Source organism: Haliotis rubra, unplaced genomic scaffold (assembly GCF_003918875.1).
Source record: "Haliotis rubra isolate DU_JTF1 unplaced genomic scaffold, ASM391887v1 Scf7, whole genome shotgun sequence".
Taxonomy (NCBI): Eukaryota; Metazoa; Mollusca; class Gastropoda; order Lepetellida; family Haliotidae; genus Haliotis; species Haliotis rubra.
This window is the reverse complement of record NW_025767412.1, coordinates 932,394-953,570: the sequence shown is the minus strand read 5'-3', so window position 1 is coordinate 953,570 and position 21,177 is coordinate 932,394. Positions and strand designations below refer to the sequence as shown.

Here is a 21,177-nt window from a genome sequence, read left to right as displayed (position 1 = left end):
ATGGTGTCACCATACACTGATTTCCACCGGACCCCGTAGTTTGTGCTAAATGGGTTATGTTTCTGAGTGCGAAGCGAGCATTGTGGAAGCCTGGAACGATATCTTACTTGTGTTCAGATCGCTTCACCGAAGTTAAAGAATCAAAACTACTTACTAGTTGTAGTAAAATATGTATATGATTGATGACCAAAAGCGTTTTCCATGACACAACTTGTAACATAACAATTTCTTCCTCGGAAGTGAGGTTGTGGTCCAAGTGACAATAATATTGTAAGTAACGTTATGTTGACACCCCCCTCACTTCCATGAGAGAAATTGTTATGTTATAAGCTATGTCATGCAAAATCCTATTGGCCATCAATCAAATACATATTTTACTACCAGTAGAAAGTACTTTTGAATTTGTAACTCGGTGAAAACAAACCTAAATAGCATTTATTCTCAGACTGGCAGATGTTCGCTGCCATTTTTAAAAATCGTGTTGTCACGGCTAAAGTCTGTTAAAGAATTAATGAGATTACGGTTTGTTTTCATCAAGTTAGAAAATCAAAACTACTTTCTACTCGTAATAAAATATGTATATGATTGATGACCAAAACGATTTTGCATGACACAACTTGTAACACAACGATTTCTTCCATGGAAGCGAGGTGGGGGTCGAAGTGACAATACTGTGCGATAAATTTCTTGCTACATTCACGTGGTTAACGTCCACTCACCAGTATGTAAATACTAGTCAATGTACGTCTTTATATTTGGTCATATAATCCTAATTAGTTTATTATCATATTTGTATGCACTTTGAAACTTAATAAAAAGCAGGCGATCTGCTGATACTTATAGTGAATTTATAACAAGACTGTAATATCTAGACATTATAGTTTGCCAATGTGAATCATAATTCGCACAGACGCCCTGGTGTATGTTGTCTCATTACACTTCACGGCGAAAACAATGATTCTGTTGAATGCTACGACAGATGAATATAATCAAAATGCAAATATTAAAATTAAGACAGATTAAAGTTATAGGAACAATGACAGGCTATTACCTTGTTCGAGGAATGTATCCATCAATATCCACATAAACGAGTGATATGCCATTCATCTGCAGCTGTTCCAAGTGATGTGTCTTTTAACAGTCTAATATGCGAAAAAGTGATATATATCATTTCAGGTTTTTCACATTGGTGTATAGTCTCATTGGTCACCCAAGATAGCACACCTGGCAACTAATTGCATAATGTCTGCCATTCTTTACAACAAAGTAATTTAGTTAACCAATAATGAGCAAGAAAAGTAAGATTCTTTATGGATAACAACTTCTTTTATTATATATGATGCAACATTTCGGTATGGATTCTTATACCGTTGTCACTCTTGCTTGGCATTAGTTGCCAGTTGAAGTTGTTATCCATAAAGAATCTTACTTTCTTATTAGTCACCAACTTCTAAATGCCAATCAAACAGATCAATGATGAGCAATCAATCAATGTATTGGCGGTTAATCCTTTGAAGGAAGGACGTTGTTTTTACACATACACTTTACGACAGAGTGTATTCAGTATAGATTAGTAAATCTACATACATAAACACTACCTTTTGACAAATCCGCTGTGCAAGATAAAAGTAATTATTCAATCAGCATGTTATCGGTTAATACTTTGATCGATGTTTGTTTTTTAACCTCGGCTGATCATTCTTCTTGCTGCACTTCCATGCCCATATTACATAACATGTAATACATTATCCACATCAGACCTTTATTTATCATGTTGAGTATTTACTCAAGACACAAGAAATACCAAATGGGAACCTCTGTCGGGTAATCTAAGTGGTGTTAGCACTAATTATACCTGTTATAAATTCATTAACTGACCATCAAGTGAATGATGACAAATAACGTGTAGGTTTATACCACCTAACACGGGTTACAATAAGGGAGTATTAATTGCTGTATTGCATGCAAGTTTAATTGCATGTGAAAACTTATGGGCCGACACTGTTTTGAGAAATACATATAAGCATTTGCTGTGTGCTAAAACTGTATGTACCTATTTACCAAGTAAATTTTCAGATTCTTCTAGCAATGGCAAAGTGGGGTTGTTTAGTTTACGGATTCAAATAAATCAAATGTCAATTTTTAATATCATACGTAATAGACATCATATTTACCTGACATGAAATATCAAGGTTAAAAACCCACAAGTTGTAACTCGGAAAACAAGTTGTAGCTCGGAAGCTAGGCAAAGCAGGTGACAAAAACATATAGCTTTCATTTTTCACAACATTTTTCACGATTTCAGTTTTATACAAACCTGTAAACAAGATAATTTACCCCCTGAAATGTACATGAATTCTACATTGGCCCTCATATCTATTCCTCACATTACGTCACGGAGACGCGCCCCTCTGATTGGATGAAATTTCGTTCGCGGGTGAGAATTGTGCACTGTTGTCAAAAAGGTCGATTTATGTTAACTAGAGATCAAAATGAGTAGTTTTAAAGACGGGGTTTCATTTATAACGATGCCAATTAGTGATTTATGTATTTGTACCCCCTAGAGTATGTGTGATCTTTAACATAATGCACAAATAAGTGTGACAAACATATGGAAATGTGTTGTATGTATATACTTATTGAACTGCATGATACACAGAAAATATTTTTGCATTCAGAAATTAAAAATTGTATTCTTCATCTCAATGTCTGTTTGATGTTTGCCTTGGTGAAATGACATTCACTGACTTGGAAGATGGATTAAAAGCATTTTTCTCCTCAGCACATGTAAATGTGAAAGGGCACATCTAAACTTCTTGAGTGCCCTGTGACACACTTAAATACATACTGCTAGCCCGGCATTTAATACCTTAAATAGAGAAAATGCACCCGTGTATCAGCTTGCTCTGCATTCATTACTGATGATGTGTTAAGCATCAAATTAAACAAACTTTGTAAAAAAATAGTTATATGATGGCATATAGTTTTCAAATATAGAATGCAAATATAATTTAGGTCATACATAATATGCAAATCTGATATTTCACCTTTAAGATTAAACTCATTTTTCTTACTTCTCTGGGACATGTGATAAAGTGCAGGTTTAAGACCTTCCTTCTCTTCATTAATAGATGTGGTGTTGGATAATGGACATGTGGAATGTTGATGAGAAGGTTGTTGGGGACTGTTAGAAGTTAAACCGTCCTATTGATCTTCAAGATGCAAATGAGTCGTTAGCGTAACTACCTCGATCTCTACTGAGCGACATATTTATGTCAAGTCTCCATGGAAATAGATCCTGGAAAGAAAAAAGGATGTTTTGTGTTTGTTATTGATTTCTTCATTTCATGTCGAGACGATTCAGCACCAGTTTGATGGATTTAATCCAATAGCAAATAGAATTATCTGATGCTTGTAGAACCATGGCTCAGTTTACTTATTTATCTGTAAGAAACAAATGTCTGGCGGAAATAGGAAAGTGGAAATGTTTGTTTTACAATGTTATTGTCAAGGCCATGAATATTATATGAGACGGAGATACAATAAGTGCGCTTCACTGTTGACAAATGTTGTGCTTAACTCACATACTGTTGGAAATGTCTAAGCAGTGATGTTTGCTCAGACTGGTCAGCTGATATCAGATATTTAATCTCACAGCTGGTCAGCTGATATCAGATATTTAATGTCACAGCTGGTCAGCTGATATCAGATATTTAATGTCAAGGCTGGTCAGCTGATATCAGATATTTAGCATTACAGTTGGTCAGCTGATATCAGATATTTAATGTCACAGTTAGTCAGCTGATATCAGATATTTTGCATTACAGCTGGTCAGCTGATATCAGATATTTAATGTCACAGTTGGTCAGCTGATATCAGATATTTAGCATTACAGTTGGTCAGCTGATATCAGATATTTAGAGTTACAGTTGGTCAGCTGATATCAGATATTTAATGTCACAGTTGGTCAGCTGATATCAGATATTCAACATCACAGTTGGTCAGCTGATATCAGATATTTAGCATTACAGTTGGTCAGCTGATATCAGATATTTAGCATCACAGTTGGTCAGCTGATATCAGATATTTAGCATTACAGTTGGTCAGCTGATATCAGATATTTAATGTCACAGTTAGTCAGCTGATATCAGATATTTAGCATTACAGTTGGTCAGCTGATATCAGATATTTTGAGTAACAGTTGGTCAGCTGATATCAGATATTTAATGTCACAGTTGGTCAGCTGATATCAGATATTTAGCATTCACAGTTGGTCAGCTGATATCAGATATTTAGTGTCACAGTTGGTCAGCTGATATCAGATATTTAATGTCACAGCTGGTCAGCTGATATCAGATATTTAAGGTCACAGCTGGTCAGCTGATATCAGATATTCAACATCACAGTTGGTCAGCTGATATCAGATATTCAACATCACAGTTGGTCAGCTGATATCAGATATTCAACATCACAGTAGGTCAGCTGATATCAGATATTCAACATCACAGTTGGTCAGCTGATATCAGATATTCAACATCACAGTTGGTCAGCTGATATCAGATATTCAACATCACAGTTGGTCAGCTGATATCAGATATTCAACATCACAGTTGGTCAGCTGATATCAGATATTCAACATCACAGTTGTTCAGCTGATATCAGATATTCAACATCACAGCTGGTCAGCTGATATCAGATATTCAACATCACAGTTGGTCAGCTGATATCAGATATTCAACATCACAGCTGGTCAGCTGATATCAGATATTCAACATCACAGTATCACTTGCAAATACTTACTCATATTTCAAGAAGGTGAGCCGCAGACCCTTACTGCTGTACAACGTAAAGTATACTTACATTTAACAGGCTTACAGTCTACACAATGTTTATGATTCTACATACATATGTATCTGAATTACAGTGATAAATCGAAGTCTTATTTTCTCAATCGATTTACCTTTGTCATTCTGTGTGTGGTGGCTTAGGGTGGTTACTTCAGCATGAGTAAGTTCCTCCAAGTTCTGGTGACTTAGATGTTATGTCTTCAGGTATTCCACATGTGGAACACACCTTATTTAAAGTTTTTATTTTCAGGGAGTGGACAAAGTCAGAAAGTAATAGTTTTAAATGTTTTAAATGTTTTAAATTTACATTTACTACATGTCTTACACTGAAAAGTTTATTGTTTTAGTATGTTGTTGTAAATTAAAAAGTGTGTTGAGTATTGGACACTCCATGTTGTCTGCTAAAACCATGACATAGACATCAACATCATGGTCATTTTCTACAGGGTAACGTTACAAGATGCACAGGTGGTGTGATAATTCACAGATCATTACATCACAAAAAAACATGATTTGAGTATTGGACACTCCATGTTGTCTGCTAAAACCATGACATAGACATCAGCATCATGGTCATTTTCTACAGGGTAACGTTACAAGATGCACAGGTGGTGTGATAATTCACAGATCATTACATCACAAAAAAACATGATTTGAGTATTGGACACTCCATGTTGTCTGCTAAAACCATGACATAGACATCAGCATCATGGTCATTTTCTACAGGGTAACGTTACAAGATGCACAGGTGGTTTGAGAATTCACAGATCATTACATCATAAAAAAACAGGATTTGAGCTCATGAAATTTAAACTGTTTTGATCCTAACAGATTCCATACTTCCTTCATGTGAAAATACTTGTCTGAAGAGAAATTGGAAATTTGTTAATTCTTAGTTTTTCTACCCACTTTGGCTGAAAATGATCTTTAGCTCTTTGAAGTGATGGCAGAGATACTTTGACATTTACAGTGAAATTAGATGAAATTATGGCTGGAAACCACAGTCTGGAGAATGTCTGTTTGTATGCTGGGGGAAGTAATTGATTCTGTTTGTCCAGAACTAGTTCATTATGATTTTTGTTAATTTGGATTATTTCACAAGGAATGGCATATCTCAGATTCCAAGAATTAACAGTTTTATTTTCTAAATTGTTTGTATTGTCATAACTGCATCACATTATATTTAATGTTTTAATAGGTGACATTTGTCTTGCAGGTCAAAATACTTTAGAGGTAAAAAGATATTTGGAGACTGGGATATACGTGTAGAGCAGGTGAGTTGATAATAACGTTGCTTCTTATAGTTTAGATTAATGAATTTATTTTCTTGTTTTGCCTGATTGAGCCCATACTTTAAGAAAAATTAAAAGTGCTGTGTGATTGAAAATATCTCATTTCAAGATGTTACTTTTTGAAAATTATTTTCCCATCAACCCTGAAGGCATATCATATGCTCCTTTCATCTTGACAAATTGTCATCTTCACATTTGACAAAAGTCAGAAAACAAGAAAATAAATTGGTAAGGCACGACATTTATAGCCATCAACAATTGATCTAATTAGTTATAAGCTATAGCAATGACTATATAGCTCATGGCTATCCTCAGGCAATCTAAATGCCTATAATGGTTGCTCCATAGATACATCAGCGTACATCGCTATATGGCTACCCCTTGGACAATCTACCCCAAACTCCTTAAAATCAGAGTATGTCGCATATGGCTATCCTTAGACAATCTATGGTTCTGTTTATAAGGTTTCTCACAAATTTTATGCATGCATTACAAAAATAAGTCTGATGTAATTCCATATTTTGACTTGTACTATATGCTCACATCTTTTATCATTTAAACAGTTGACTTGGCTTTGCATGTGTTTTTGATGTATCCCACATGTGAGGCAGGATGTGCTCAACATTTCGTAAACACATTGATCACTATTAAATAGTGATTAATGTATCTATACTTATGATACAGTCAGAATCACACAATAGTTGATGCTCTCAGTCTTATTATTACTGAAAGAGTTTTGTCACTATTATATATCTGTTTCTTGGACATTCATGTCCACATTATTGATTATACTTTGGACCCATCCATCACCATAAGACAAAGAACTACTACAAGTGATTATACTGATGGTTGTAACATTATCAGGTCCATCACTTTCATCATCAACTTTAGAAGGTCAAGCTTGGAAAGATTACTCTGATTTTGATAAATCACATTCATATCATTCTTTGGACACTTGTTTCCTCTGATGACAGGTGTAAGAACGGCTCTAAGGATTCATAACAACATCAGCGACAAAACTGTTTTTCTTATCATAAGAATTTTCTGCAAAAAGCAGAATTAGTTGTTTGATTCCAACAGTATCACATCACTTAATAATAATGTGTTATGTAGAGTTTTTACTGACTGAATTTGTATAGGTGCAGTGAAATTTGAACCCATCATGATATGTAGCACTGAATAATCTTCACTGTAGCAGCAGCAGCATCAGATCCTGGAATGATTCATGAATGCATAAAGCATGGATATGATACTAACTACCTGGACTGTCAATGATATCTTTACAAATGCATGCAATAGTTAAGTCCAATACAATGTATTACGATACAATGAGCAATGTATGTATTGCAATAATATTGCAGTTCTATTCGTCCATAGTGTTACTCAGCATTGATGCTTTCACATCAAGTAATTGGCAATTGTACTGTATCAATAATGTGATCAATTGTTACTGCTCAGGGTGTAAGCACTTTTTTTTTACCTTGGTATTTATACTACCAGCAAAAATTATGAAATTACAGTGAAGGTGTAAATGATAATAAAAGTCTGTAAACTAAATTCTGGGCCTGTAGATAAATTTGTGGTGTGTCCACCATGTTGGGCAAAACATTCACAATTCTTTGATGCTCATTATTAGATAGCATATAGTTGCTCTTAGTATCTGCCCTGAAGAATGACCTGATGCTGGTCCACATTGGTGGGTGCTAGGTGTCTGGTGTACACTCTCTGCCCTGGAGAACGACCTGATGCTGGTCCACATTGGTGGGTGCCAGGTCTCTGGTTTACACTCTCTGCCCTGAAGAACGACCTAATGCTGGTCCACATTGGTGGGTGCCAGGTCTCTGGTTTACACTCTCTGCCCTGAAGAACGACCTAATGCTGGTCCACATTGGTGGGTGCCAGGTCTCTGGTTTACACTCTCTGCCCTGAAGAACGACCTGATGCTGGTCCACATTGGTGGGTGCCAGGTCTCTGGTGTACACTCTCTGCCCTGAAGAACGACCTAATGCTGATCCACATTGGTGGGTGCCAGGTCTCTGGTTTACACTCTCTGCCCTGAAGAACGACCTGATGCTGATCCACATTGGTGGGTGCTAGGTCTCTGGTGTACACTGTCTGCCCTGAAGAACGACCTGATGCTGATCCACATTGGTGGGTGCCAGGTCTCTGGTGTACACCCTGGTGGTGTGGTCTTGGGCATAGAGCCCAGGGCCTCCTTTGACAAAGCACTAAGGTGATCGTAAGGCACTAAGGTAACCTTAGTGCAATGTTGAAGAATGGGAGTTAAGGTTAACCTTAGTAAAGGTTGCTTCGTGAAAGGAGCCCCAGGTCACAAATCAGTTTAAGTTAAGCAACGTTGGGCACGTAGAGTTCTTGAATGGGTGAAACGTGTTTGGCAGCTTGACTCCTAACAGTTTCTAGGACTTCAGTCCTGCCCCACAATGAAGCACACATGTAGGCAAGTGAGTTGTGTCAAACCAAGCAGTGAATGGGTAACTGGGGTCATTTGACAAAGATTTATCTGCTAGCACCCCTCAGGCATCTTGGTTATCCGGGGTAACAATGTCCATTATCCTGTATGCACTTACAGCTTGCTATGTAAATGGCCTTATTATATCAAAATTGTTAATGTCTTGTTATTGTGTGGACTTCTGTATTTAAACAGAAATGCCTTTCTATTCATTGCATAGTGCAGGAATCCTTGCTTTCACAAGCTTAGTCCGTCTGTCAGTCCCTACACCATATTTATTTCAGTTCTAACAAACCGTTTCTATAATGGAAAATCCTCGGTGAATTTTGCATCCAGTTATTGTACAGAATTCTCTTTTGCAAACAACAATAGACTTATATCTGATGCCAAATGACATTAAGTTAATGAGACAGTATGTAGTTGTTGTATTTCTAGGCCTGCCACACCCAGATCTCTTTACATTTTCTTGATCAGCCTTGTTCCACAGATGACAAATTCCATATTTGGTTTTGCCATATATTTGGACAACCATGGATACTTACATCCCCTCATACTTACATTCCCCTCATATTTACATCCCCGTCGTTGTACCCACAATTTGCCATTCTGTCTGTTGATTGGAGGTACTGTCTCGGAGGTGTTTTAAACCTTTGATTAGCTAATATCAGCTAATTCAGAATTTTGAGTGCCACGACATATGTACACACTTTCAGCTAAGGGGCATGTGCATGTTGTTTATGAAGGATGTGAAATGTCATTGTGTTTAGATGTTACATTCAGATGTGATGTCATAGTATCATAAATGTACACCTTAATGACTGCTACATTTAGATCATTAGTTCCCTTATATTTTGTTATCAGTATATATTCTATAGGCTGGGATCTGGTGGTCAGGCTCGCTGGCTTGGTTGACACATGTCATCAGTTCCCAATTCGCAGATCAATGCTAATACAGCTGATCACTGGATTGTCTGGTCCAGACTCAATTATTTACAGACCGCTGCTATATAGCTGGAATATTGCTGGAATAAAACTAAACTCACTCACTCACTCACTCACTATTCTATAGGCATCGGGGTTTTCACAGACATCAATAGTACCATATCTTGTATTACACTTCATAGTTATTATCAAGAAGTGTATCATATTGCGAAACCATGCATCACTACACAACTATTTAAATACATGTAAAATTTCTCAACTTCCAGAATCTCTAAAAATATATTAAAATATTTGATTAAATTCAACATGTTCTATTGAAATTCATTTTCACATTAGTAATATTGCTTCCTCATGAAGAGAAGATAATGAGCTATTTGTTGACTGTTATGGCCTTTCATTAATTATTAAGACAACCTCTTTCTGTTTAACTTCCATTTCAAAAAATGAGTATGAATAATAAGGTAAAACTCAAAGCTGAATTAATGGAAACCATCAGGCTTGTGCATTGTGCATAGAGGAAATTCAGTTGTGATAATTCAGGTCACATGTTACATCAGTACTCCAGTTTTGGGGTTTCACTTAGCTCCCTCTTACTCAAAACTGGCCACACAAATTTTATATATTGCTTTACTGCTCCCAGACCAGGTTTTGTGAAAAGATGAGAGAAGGAGTATCTATTTTAATACATAATGCTGTGATTTATTTATATGTTTGTCATACATAAGGTCTCACCGTAGGCAAGTGAGTTTGTTCAAACTTGCCTCTGTTCACCCAGCAGCAAAATGGGTACCCGGTGGAATAAGTCATATGACTATAACCTTCTAGCACCTACCAGTCAGCTTGGGTAATAATGTGCTGTGCCTTGATTGTTAGCGCTATGAGCATACCTAGTGCGGAGTTTGGCGCTGTATAAATGGACACATTATTATTGTATTTCCAGAATTTTGGGGTGTAGGTGGCCCAGTTTTATGGGATGCTGTTTTGTCGGTTGGGGTTGTCTTATACCTGTGATTGAGGGTTCGAGTCCTGGTATGCCTTGATTATGATTCTAAGTTTTTGATTTCACATTTCGGCTTGTTGGTTTCGCCAAAATAGTAAACATCTGAGAAATATATATCTTCAGGTTTTCTGTCTACATTATTACCGGTATTATATATTTCGTAGTTTCTTCATTTGTGAACTTTCAATTTTGCTACATCGGCAATTACAAGTGCAAACCTGATCATACCTGTGATTAACATAAGCTGTTTTTCCTTTTCCAAGCTGAATTTTCTGAAAATAACCAGTGCCTTCACTGACTGAAGATGTATGAGGTTTATTTAATTGTATGGTTTTATATGATGTATATTTAAACTTGTGAATACCATGAATTGTTTTCTTCACTTGCAGGCTGAATTTTCTGAAATAAACCTAGCTGCCTACACTGACTCAGGATGTATGGTTGATATTCAAGTCAACAGGAATGGGACTAAAGTTGTCAGGTAGGCTGCAGCAGGAGGCACTGATCCATGAAACAAGACCGCGGGCAGACCATATGCCACATTAAACATGTCTGCCAGTTATTTGCTGCAACACTGCATTAAAACACAGATAGGGTCGATGAAATGTCACATCTTGATTCAGTACTTTATGGGAAGGTGTTGTGGAAATTCCGTATCAGACTGATTGATTTCGCAAAAACCAAAGAATATTTTTTCAACTTTTTAAAATAGTTTGGTCTCATTGTTATTTTATAACCAAATGTGATGTCATTCAAACAAAGGTGCAAAGAACAGGATTTCTAAAAAAGCTTCATTGTCTCCATCAGTCGGATATAATGCCTTTTATATAAAATATCCAGTTTGAAACATTATCGTCTATTATAGCAGCGGTGGGGTAGACTAGTGGTTAAAGTGTTGTCTTGTCACGCCAAAAGCCCAGGTTCGATTACTCACATGGGTACAGTGTGTGAAGACAATTTCCGGTGTCCCCCGTCATGATATCGCTGGAATATTGCTAAAAGTGGCATAAAACTATACTCAGTCACTCATATGTTACTTTAAGGAACCATTCACTGAGTCACCTTGCAGAGTTGCCTCCCTTAGGCAGACAAGAAACCGATGATTGTGTGTTAGAATCCTGATTTGCCCTGATTATGATTCTAGTCCCTATTTTTCCCAAAGGGGTAAACATGGGAGACTATTCATCACCTCGTTTCCTATCTGACATGCCATGATATAAATGAAATAGTGTTCAAAGAGGCATTAAACCGAAGTCACTCACTTACTTTAATGTTACATCACTGAATAAAGGATCCGTGAAGATCTGGGTTACAACTGGTCTTCAGCAACCCATGTTTGTCATAAGAGGTGACTAGCAGGATCGGGTGGTCAGACTCGCTGACTTAATTGACACATGTCATCGTATCGCTGCTGTTGATCATTGGACTGCCTGCTCCAGATAACTTCTCTGAGAATTTAGAAGTTGGTGTTTTGAACGAAGCGAGTTCTGTGGATATACTTACTTGAGAACAGTGTTAGTAGCTGCACACAGAAATGTCGCTCATAAAAATAATAAAGAAGTTGTATGTCCATAGAACTCTCCTAGTTGTTGGTCCAGACTCGACTATTTACAGACTGACGCCATATAGCTGGAATATTGCTGACTGCAGCATTAAACAACAAACAAACAAACAAACAAAATGAATAAAGGTCAGCTTCTGTACCTCCAGTACTATTTTTTTCAAGTGAGTGATTACCTGTCTCAGAGTTCATAAAAAAAATTCAACTGGAATTTTTTTTTTTTTCTGCGACTTTGGTGGAACTGTAAATGGAGAAAAAACCAAACCAAACTTGCCTGAAGTCGAGGGAACTTATGTTATCACTAGAGTACTGGTCATGCTGCCCTTATCAAGACGATTATTTATTTAACAAGAACTCTTTAGACGTGATGGATTCTTAAATGTGTAAATGGAATTTTTGTTGATCAATAATGGCGGTAGATGTGTTAACCCAAGCATGACATTTCTTATGTGGCAATTGAGAAATGGTGTTTTTCCATTATTTGATGAACATTTAGAAAGTATAATTAAACAGCAGCACAATTTAGCCGAAAAACACACATTTCTATAATCATTTGAAACATACTTTGAGCAAAAATCCTTTTATATTCAAATCTGGCACAGCGGATGCAGTAAGAAAGACATCATGTCATTCATGACACACCTTCATGACATCTAATCAGCTGGGAATTGGATGATATAGTGCAGAGATTGAATATGACTTTATTTGTAGATAGCAAGAAGGCACTGTACAGACTTACATCATGTTTATCTGTACTGTTTGTGATACAAATAGGCCTTCTAGTTTTATTATTTGGTTTACAGCATATTTGCCTAAAATTCAAAACTGGTGGTCAAAATTATTTTTGCTTAAATTCAATTACTGTATGTATGTATGAACGAATGAACACACGTACACGCGCGCGCGCACACACACACACACACACACACACACACACACACACACAAGCATGCACATGCACACACACGCAAGCATGCACATGCACACACAAATGCAAGCATGCACACACACACACACACACACAAACCCACAAAAATACACACAAACAAGCGAACACACATCAACATAAACACACATGCTGACACGAACACACACATATATACAGACGGACAGACAGACATTGACAGAAATGTTTTTCCTAAGAATACGCGAGTCCCAGTTTTCATCTAAGCGATGCTGTTGAGGTTGTTCATGATGAATAAGGTAAGGCCATTCGTGACTGACAGGAACCCATAGCAATGCAAAACATGCAATCTCACAGGAAGTCTCAGTTTGCTGTGAGTTATGTTCAGTGTTTATACATCAATATAATCAGTCAAGGTTTCCAGGATTGTCCCTATAGTGCAAACGATGTTACAAAGCAAAGATGTTTTGAATAAGTTGGTTTTTATCATAAGATCATAAGCTCTGCAGACCATTGTGACATCATCAGTTACCATGACAACAGAATCAAATGGCATTACTTATCTCTCTGCTGTTAGAGCTGGTAAGCTGGACCTTTTACACTTAAATCACTGGGATTTTTAATGTTTACAAACTACAAAGTTGGAAGAATTATATTGGATGATAAATTGGATTTTTTCTCATAAAAAGTAATTCTTTTCTTATGAAAATTATTGATATAAAAGCTTTGAAAATCTTAAAGATTGTTACTCTCAAAATTCAGAAAGTGCAGAGAGCTGAAGAACTTTCATGGGTTTATTTCTGCCCCAAAAAGGGTTAATGCACAGGACCCAGACAGCTCAGGCAGAAGGATTTTATGTGGTGGTTTGTTCCCTAAAAAGGGTTAATGTACAGAAGCTATATTATTCCTGCAGAAAGGTTTCATGTGGTTGTTCCTGGCCAAAAAGGGTTAATGTACAGAAGCTAGACTATTCCTGCAGAAAAGTTTCATGTGGTTGTTCCTGGCCAGAAAAGGGTTAATGTATGTAACGGGAATGGCTCTGACTCAACAACACACAACTCCGTTGAGGCTGTAGTTCCAGTTTATTAGTGTAGTTTGTATAAATACAAGTCTGAAACAATGTATATGAATATATAATTCTCCATCAAAATATCTATTCAATCACATTCATTTCAGTGCACATGGTTCAGATAATTAACAACTGCAGTACTACCATTGAACATATAAAAAGAACTCAAAACAAATTCACATCACAAAATCAATGGTTCAGTTTCATATTGAGATCCTTAGGACTTATGGTTCAGTTTCATATTGAGATCCTTAGGAATTTCTTCAAAACAACAATGAAACATCAACGTGTCTTACCATCTATAGGACAACTTGTTTCAAACTGGCCACATGTTGTGAGGCACCAACAAAACACCAAGGACCTAAAATATGTATGTTTTAATTAGCATGGAAATGCTAATTCTCACCAGTAAAGTAAACGTACAATCTGTTTGGATTCAAACATTAATCTGAATCAATTGTAAGTGAAATTATTGACACCAACAATTTCTAACCATAGGTCAAAGTATACCTCCACCAAATGCATAAATTCAGCTACAATAAATTCTGAATTAACCTGTCAACAATTAAACATATTTTTGTAGTTTATTCCTTTTATATAAAACCAAGTGTAACTAACCTGTAATTCACCAAAGTCAAAATCCTCCATCCGTACTTGTTACATGTACAGAAGCTAGACTATTCCTGCAGAAAGGTTTCATGTGGTTGTTCCTGTTCCTGTCCCAAAAAGGTTAATGTACAGAAGCTAGACTATTCCTGCTGAAAGGTTTCATGTGGTTTCTGGCCCAAAAGGGTTAATGTACAGAAGCTAGACTATTCCTGCAGAAAGGTTTCATGTGGTTGTTCCTGGCCCAAAAGGGTTAATGTACAGAAGCTAGACTATTCGAGCTGAAAGAGTTCATGTGGTTGTTCCAGCCTTTAGAAAATCAATATAAGATGAAAGAACAGATTAAATTTTCAAAGGTTGGTTATCACTCAATGAATTGAAGGCCATGTCAAGGTCACCACCTGATTCATTTTTTTCAATGTGAAACAACAGGATAACACAAAATGTGAAGATAGCGTGTTTTGGGGTGCACTTGCTGTGTATGAAATACCAGAACAGGAGATATTTAACTGCCAGAGTATAGCTACAAGTCTCAGTGTGCGAGTGTGATCTCAAGGGGTAGATCAAAGATTGATAGCAGTACTTTGAATTATTTGTAAATAGGTCCTGAAAAGCAGGGAATAGAAATATCACCCTGGCTACCGCATAACAGCAATCTACATTTCATTTAGAAAACTGGTCTTTTGTCTCGGTCAATAGCAAGGGCATTAATTGGCATAATTAAAAGAGAGGCTCTATAGATTGGCTTACAAAAGCAGAAAATGCCTGAAGTCTTTTTGGGTGGAGCAGATTGGTTATCCCAGAGATTGTAACACTGTGTATTGGCCAACTTAAGAATTGTGTCCAATGAAAGATAGTTACTGGATCATCAGAGGTGTATAAATATTTATAGGTACTGCTGACATTTTAAGGAGATCAGCCGACTGTGTTGGAGATAGAGAGCTATGCTAGGATAGTTGTTTGGAAATGGGTCGAATCATGAATAATGGTGGAGGTTATCATACAGTTAACCAAACTGTGTGTTGTTATGATTTGAAACCTCTGATGACCAATGATATTCTATACAGTGATGGTAGATTGTATTTGCTGTCTCATGTTTCAGGAAGACTGTACTACAATGGCTATGAGATAGCACTTTCACAATATCTATAAATAAACATTTAATACAGACATCATGATAATGACATAGGGAATCCATTTTGGTCAAATTAAGAGTGTCTATTTTTTTATTTATTTGTTCATGAGCACACATTAAAAATGTGTTGTTTTATATAATTGAAATTTGACATCTTTTCAACCATTAATGGCTCTTGAAAACAAAATCAGTGGTCCAGTGATCATATAAAAGATCTGAAGACTATCCATCCTGTACATTTTTATGCATTATTTTACAAGTATGATGGGTTTTATATATATTTTTACCATGACAAGTTACAATTATAGGACTGAATGATCGGAAGAAAACACAAGGATAGGCTTCCTCAAGCAATTAGCACAACCAGACATGACAGTCAGATACATTTAAAGCGTTGAGTTGTCAGCAACACATGTGTCCAGTCTGTGGTGTCTGGTGGTGACTGTGAAGCTGGAGAGGGATGCCGTCCATCGATATTCTCATTATTGTCGAATGTCGCAACGTTCTAAAGATTTACAAACGTACAAACTGTAGACAGAGAGACAAATGGACAGAGAGACAGACAGTTCACATGGGATGATGCTTCACATCTTACACAGTCCATTCAACAATTTATGTATGTTTTTTAACTGTTGGAAAATTTCTAGATATTTAGATGATCAAATATAAAATGGCCAAATTTGAGAATATATCCTAATAAGTAAAAAAATATTTCAATTTGAATATTTATCCTTTATGAGCATGGCTTTACAGTTCCATATGTTGTCATAGAATCTTTATGGATGGATGGCAATATGGCCCCTTTGTTGCATATAAATTGGTCTCACACATTAAATGCATTATGTTGCAAAAGCGCATGTGAAATCTCCAAATCATCATCATCGTGTACCCATTTGAGGAATTGAAAGCCAGACATGTGATGTAATGACAGAATGCCTTTAACAAGAGGTTCCCCCACCGCCCCAGAAATGAACCAAACGACAAGGGTGCATAATGTCCATTATCTGAAATCTGTAAACAACAGAACTATGAATGGGATCAGTATGATATCATATCTTGAGATTTTGAGCAGTATTTCTGTAATGTCATGTCATTAGAGGGTGAATGCATGAGCATAGGACTTCATTATATTCAGTGATTCAGACACATGATCATGGGTGCATGAGAAAAAAGGTAGATTTGGTACACGTGGATTTCAACTGTTTATAGTCAAAGTGACATTTCATATTTGACCAAATACTATCTTCATTCATGATATTACAGCTACTATACTGCCACTTACAGATATATGACAGGATTCTGACACAACAAAGGCATGTAACTCTGCATGTGAAATTATTCAGCATTAAACAAATGGTCGACCTGTCCTCTGTGTAGTAATAATGCATTATAACAATGTTAAACGCAAGAATAGAATATAATTCAATGGAACTTTAGCACCGAAAGTTAAGATATGATGATACTTTATTTTCAAATGGATAATTTTGGCTGCATCATGAATGAAACTTTTACAGAAAGCATAAAAATATAATATGTTACATGTATATTGGAATGAAGTTAAGTATGTGCATTAAGTGTGTAACAGAAATCATGGTTGAAAATAAGTAAAATAAGTAAGTAATTAGTGATAGTCAGAACTGCTTAAAGGAGAAGCTGGGATAATATTGTCAGTAACCACAGTGGCGCCCCCAGCAGCGCCTCATCGATGATGATGATGGAGGGTTTGTCTATTATTCAGCAGCCACCGCATCATATTAATTATCTTCCCCAGGAGTCTCTTCCTCACTCAGTACACTTCCTGGCAACTCTCCCCAGGGAGTCTAACTTATTTAGTCAGTGTCACAAACATGCTTTGATCGTCTCTCCATTAAAGCCACTGTGTTGTCCTCCGTCAGCTTAATAGACAATTATGTCCAGCATAATTTGGGAACATTTAGAAGACAGGTCAGATTTAATCCTATCTTCATAATAGAAGGAGACATAAAATCGGTACTATTTGGAACGTTTTCATTGATATTTTTATTCTGTTAGGTTATAGCAGCAACAAAGCTGCTTCGATAATCCTTAGCAATTTCTTTTAGAAAGTGTGGTCATTGAACATATAGAGCTGTCACAAGCATGAGTCCAGGGAACATTATCAATCAGTGATAACACCAGGTGTTCGCAAAGCTGTCCTTTGATGTGATTATCTTGGTGGTGTGAGTAGCATCTACAAGTTGTTAGTTTTATAATGAATTTCGGTGTTTAGCTTAAATGAAATGTTCATGGTTTGCATTGGACAAGATAGGAAATTAGGGAATTATTACCCAAAAATTCATCCAATAATAAGCATGTGTTATCATGACTACACAATGCCATTAACCCACTCAGCTGGAAGTTGTGGTGGCTGATCGGGTTAGGCGGCTGACTTTGTGTGCTGGCAGTTAGGGTCTGGGTTCGAATCCCGGATGGGACTCAACCCAACAAAAGTACTAGAATCTGTAAGATTGTAATTCCACTGTAAACCTTCCAGTGCCTAGCTATTGGCTAGGTCTGTGGCTAGATTACTTTAAGTAGGCTCTTATTCTTGCTGATCAGTCATTATACTAGGGGACCTGTGAAGATCCGGGTTAGAATTGATCTTCAGTAACCAATGCTCGTCGTAAAACGAGACTAACGGGATTGGGTGGTCAGGCTTGCTGACTTGGTTGACACATTTCATCGGTTCCCAATTGCGTAGATCGATGCTCATGCTGTTGATCACTGGATTGTCTGGTCCAGACTTGATTATTTACAGACCACCAACATATAGCTGGAATATTGCTGAGTGCAGCGTAAAACTAAACTCACTCATTATTCTATGATACAAGTCCTGTTGCAGACAGTCAAGGATGATGTCATCTAACATGTCTTGTGAATCAGAAAAGTCAGACATTACATCATCTCATGGTGACACTACAATGTTCTTCTGGTGTTCCACCTGTTTGTCAAATTCGTGTTTTTCGTTACAGATCCTTCAAACCAGACTTCCTGCTGGTGAGACAACATGTCCGAGACGCACACGAGGATTGGAGGAATCTGTTGCTGGGCTTCCAGTATGGCGGAGTACCCAGTATCAATGCCCTTCACTCTCAGTATCAGTTCCTGGACAAGCCATGGGTGGTACGTAGTGGTACGGAAGGAGAGTCCATATCCACCACGTTCCCATGGTGTCATGCCTTTGTCGCCATGCTTATGAAGTGTCATATTTCTTTTTCTTTTCTTTTTTTACTTTATTTTTTTATTCCACTTTTTTTTTGTACAGCAAATGATATAATATGTCATTTAACATATGTTTCACTGAACACTTCATATAATGTCATAAATCAATAAACAAAGTTTCATTGAAAAGGGTAATTGAATAGAATGGTTCAAACAATCAACTTATGGCAACTGGACCAAAATTTGACAAATTTATTGTTGTCACAATTGGAGTAAGCTATGGGTTTAGTTATGTTTAAGTAATTTGTTAACTCCATCTGGATCGAAGCAAAGGAAAGTTTTCCTCTTTTAAGATAAACTTTGAAAATTGTTTTTTATTACAAGACAGATTACGTTTACTGGGTCATTTCGCATGGAAGGAAGGCCCATTAGAATGGATTCTTTAGTAAACTGTATATTGATTTCCGCCTTGCTATTTATTTAGTCTTATACTGAACAAAAAATATTAAGCATTATGATTTTTTTTTTGAGGAATAGGTTTTGTATTGGATACTGACAACACTATTTCATGTATATTTTCTCAAATTAATTATCCTTAATAAAACATATTCTGTGTAGTTTTGGTTTAAATACCAGATCATGCTACATCAGTATGTCTAAGCCTGTTAACAGGTTATCTGATGAAAGTGCTTCTCTGAGTCCTCCAGTTATTTTAAATAATTAGTGTGAGATCTCAAGTAAAGTATTCATGAAATTCATTGGCCTGAGTAATCATGAATACTTTTATGAGTCACCACAAAACACTAGGGATTTTCTAGAATGTCCTGACTATTCAGCTGAAACAGAATCAAAAGCATAGCCAACCCTCATATATTTGACATCCAGTATCTCCTAGAATGTCCAGACTAAATCAGTATTGGAATCATTTATGAGTTTCATATAGCAGTGCTTTTAATTAATTGTCCTTATGTTGAAAATGAAATAGCACTGAAATATCATGCCTTTTCAAACTAATTTCATCAGAGTATCAAAGAATTTGTTTTGGGTGTAATTGAACATGATGAAGTGACATCGATCACAATCATCATGATCATCATCATGTGGTTTGATGCTGAACCTTAATGGATTTCTGTGTATCAGAATCAACAATACTAGCTGTAATATAAGCCAGAATCAACAATACTAGCTGTGATATAAGCCAGAATCAACAATACTAGCTGTGATATACTAGCTGTGATATAAGCCAGAATCAACAATACTAGCTGTGATATAAGCCAGAATCAACAATACTAGCTGTGATATAAGCCAGAATCAACAATACTAGCTGTGATATAAGCCAGAATCAACAATACTAGCTGTGATATAAGCCAGAATCAACAATACTAGCTGTGATATAAGCCAGTAATACCCTCTCTGGAAATCACCAAATATCTATGACAGCATCTACTTTTGCCAGTTTCACAATACTGCCATGCCATGATATAGAAGAAGTATTGTTCAGTGTAAAAATCGTTTCACATGTTTCCATTTCAGTTTGCACATTTGATAATGATACAGAAAAGGCTGGGAAAGGAGATGTTTCCACTGATCGAGCAAGCATACTACCCCAACCACAAGGAAATGGTGAGTAACCTCTGGGTGAGTTTCACATCTTCTCCTTCTCTTCTCTAAAACAACAGGAGCTGCAGACCCACCTCCCTCCCTCCCTACACCACCACAGATACTCCGCAGCAGCTATGATACTACTTTGTAAGGAGAGTACAGTTCGTAAAGCAACACTATCAATGGTCTGTTTACCTGAACGTTTCAAACTTTAACTTGGTTAAAATGTTTAAAATTCAAATTAAAAAATCATCAATTTATTGTGAAATATTGTCGGTGTGTGGCAAAATGTATATATTTCTTATAATACTTTAACTTTTAAATGTGCCAAAGGTATATTTTTCTTTGCTTATGATCAGCAGAACCTCGCACTTGTTAAGTGCATTTTTTATGGTGTAATTTAGAGTTGATTTCCTGAGAAAGTTGAATGCCATGTTTGTGCTATTTCTGAGTATCCTGAATTGTGAGTAGAGCTGATGTTTCTGTACAAACTGGCGTTGTAGTTGCAGCCTATGTATGTGCAGTAGTGTGATGGACGGAGGCTGGTGGCTGCAGCTCTCACTCAGATT

General features: G+C 36.6%; 1 protein-coding gene across 1 annotated transcript in view; it reads left to right on the top strand.

Moving 5' to 3' along the window:
- The window catches only part of LOC124258640 (synapsin-like), a 125,893-nt gene that overhangs the window by 59,504 nt on the left and 45,212 nt on the right, over positions 1 to 21,177 (top strand). The window contains 4 exon segments of the mRNA XM_046692710.1: positions 6,064 to 6,121; positions 10,941 to 11,032; positions 18,817 to 18,967; positions 20,540 to 20,644. Of these exon segments, the coding sequence (XP_046548666.1) occupies positions 6,064 to 6,121; positions 10,941 to 11,032; positions 18,817 to 18,967; positions 20,540 to 20,644 (406 nt within the window).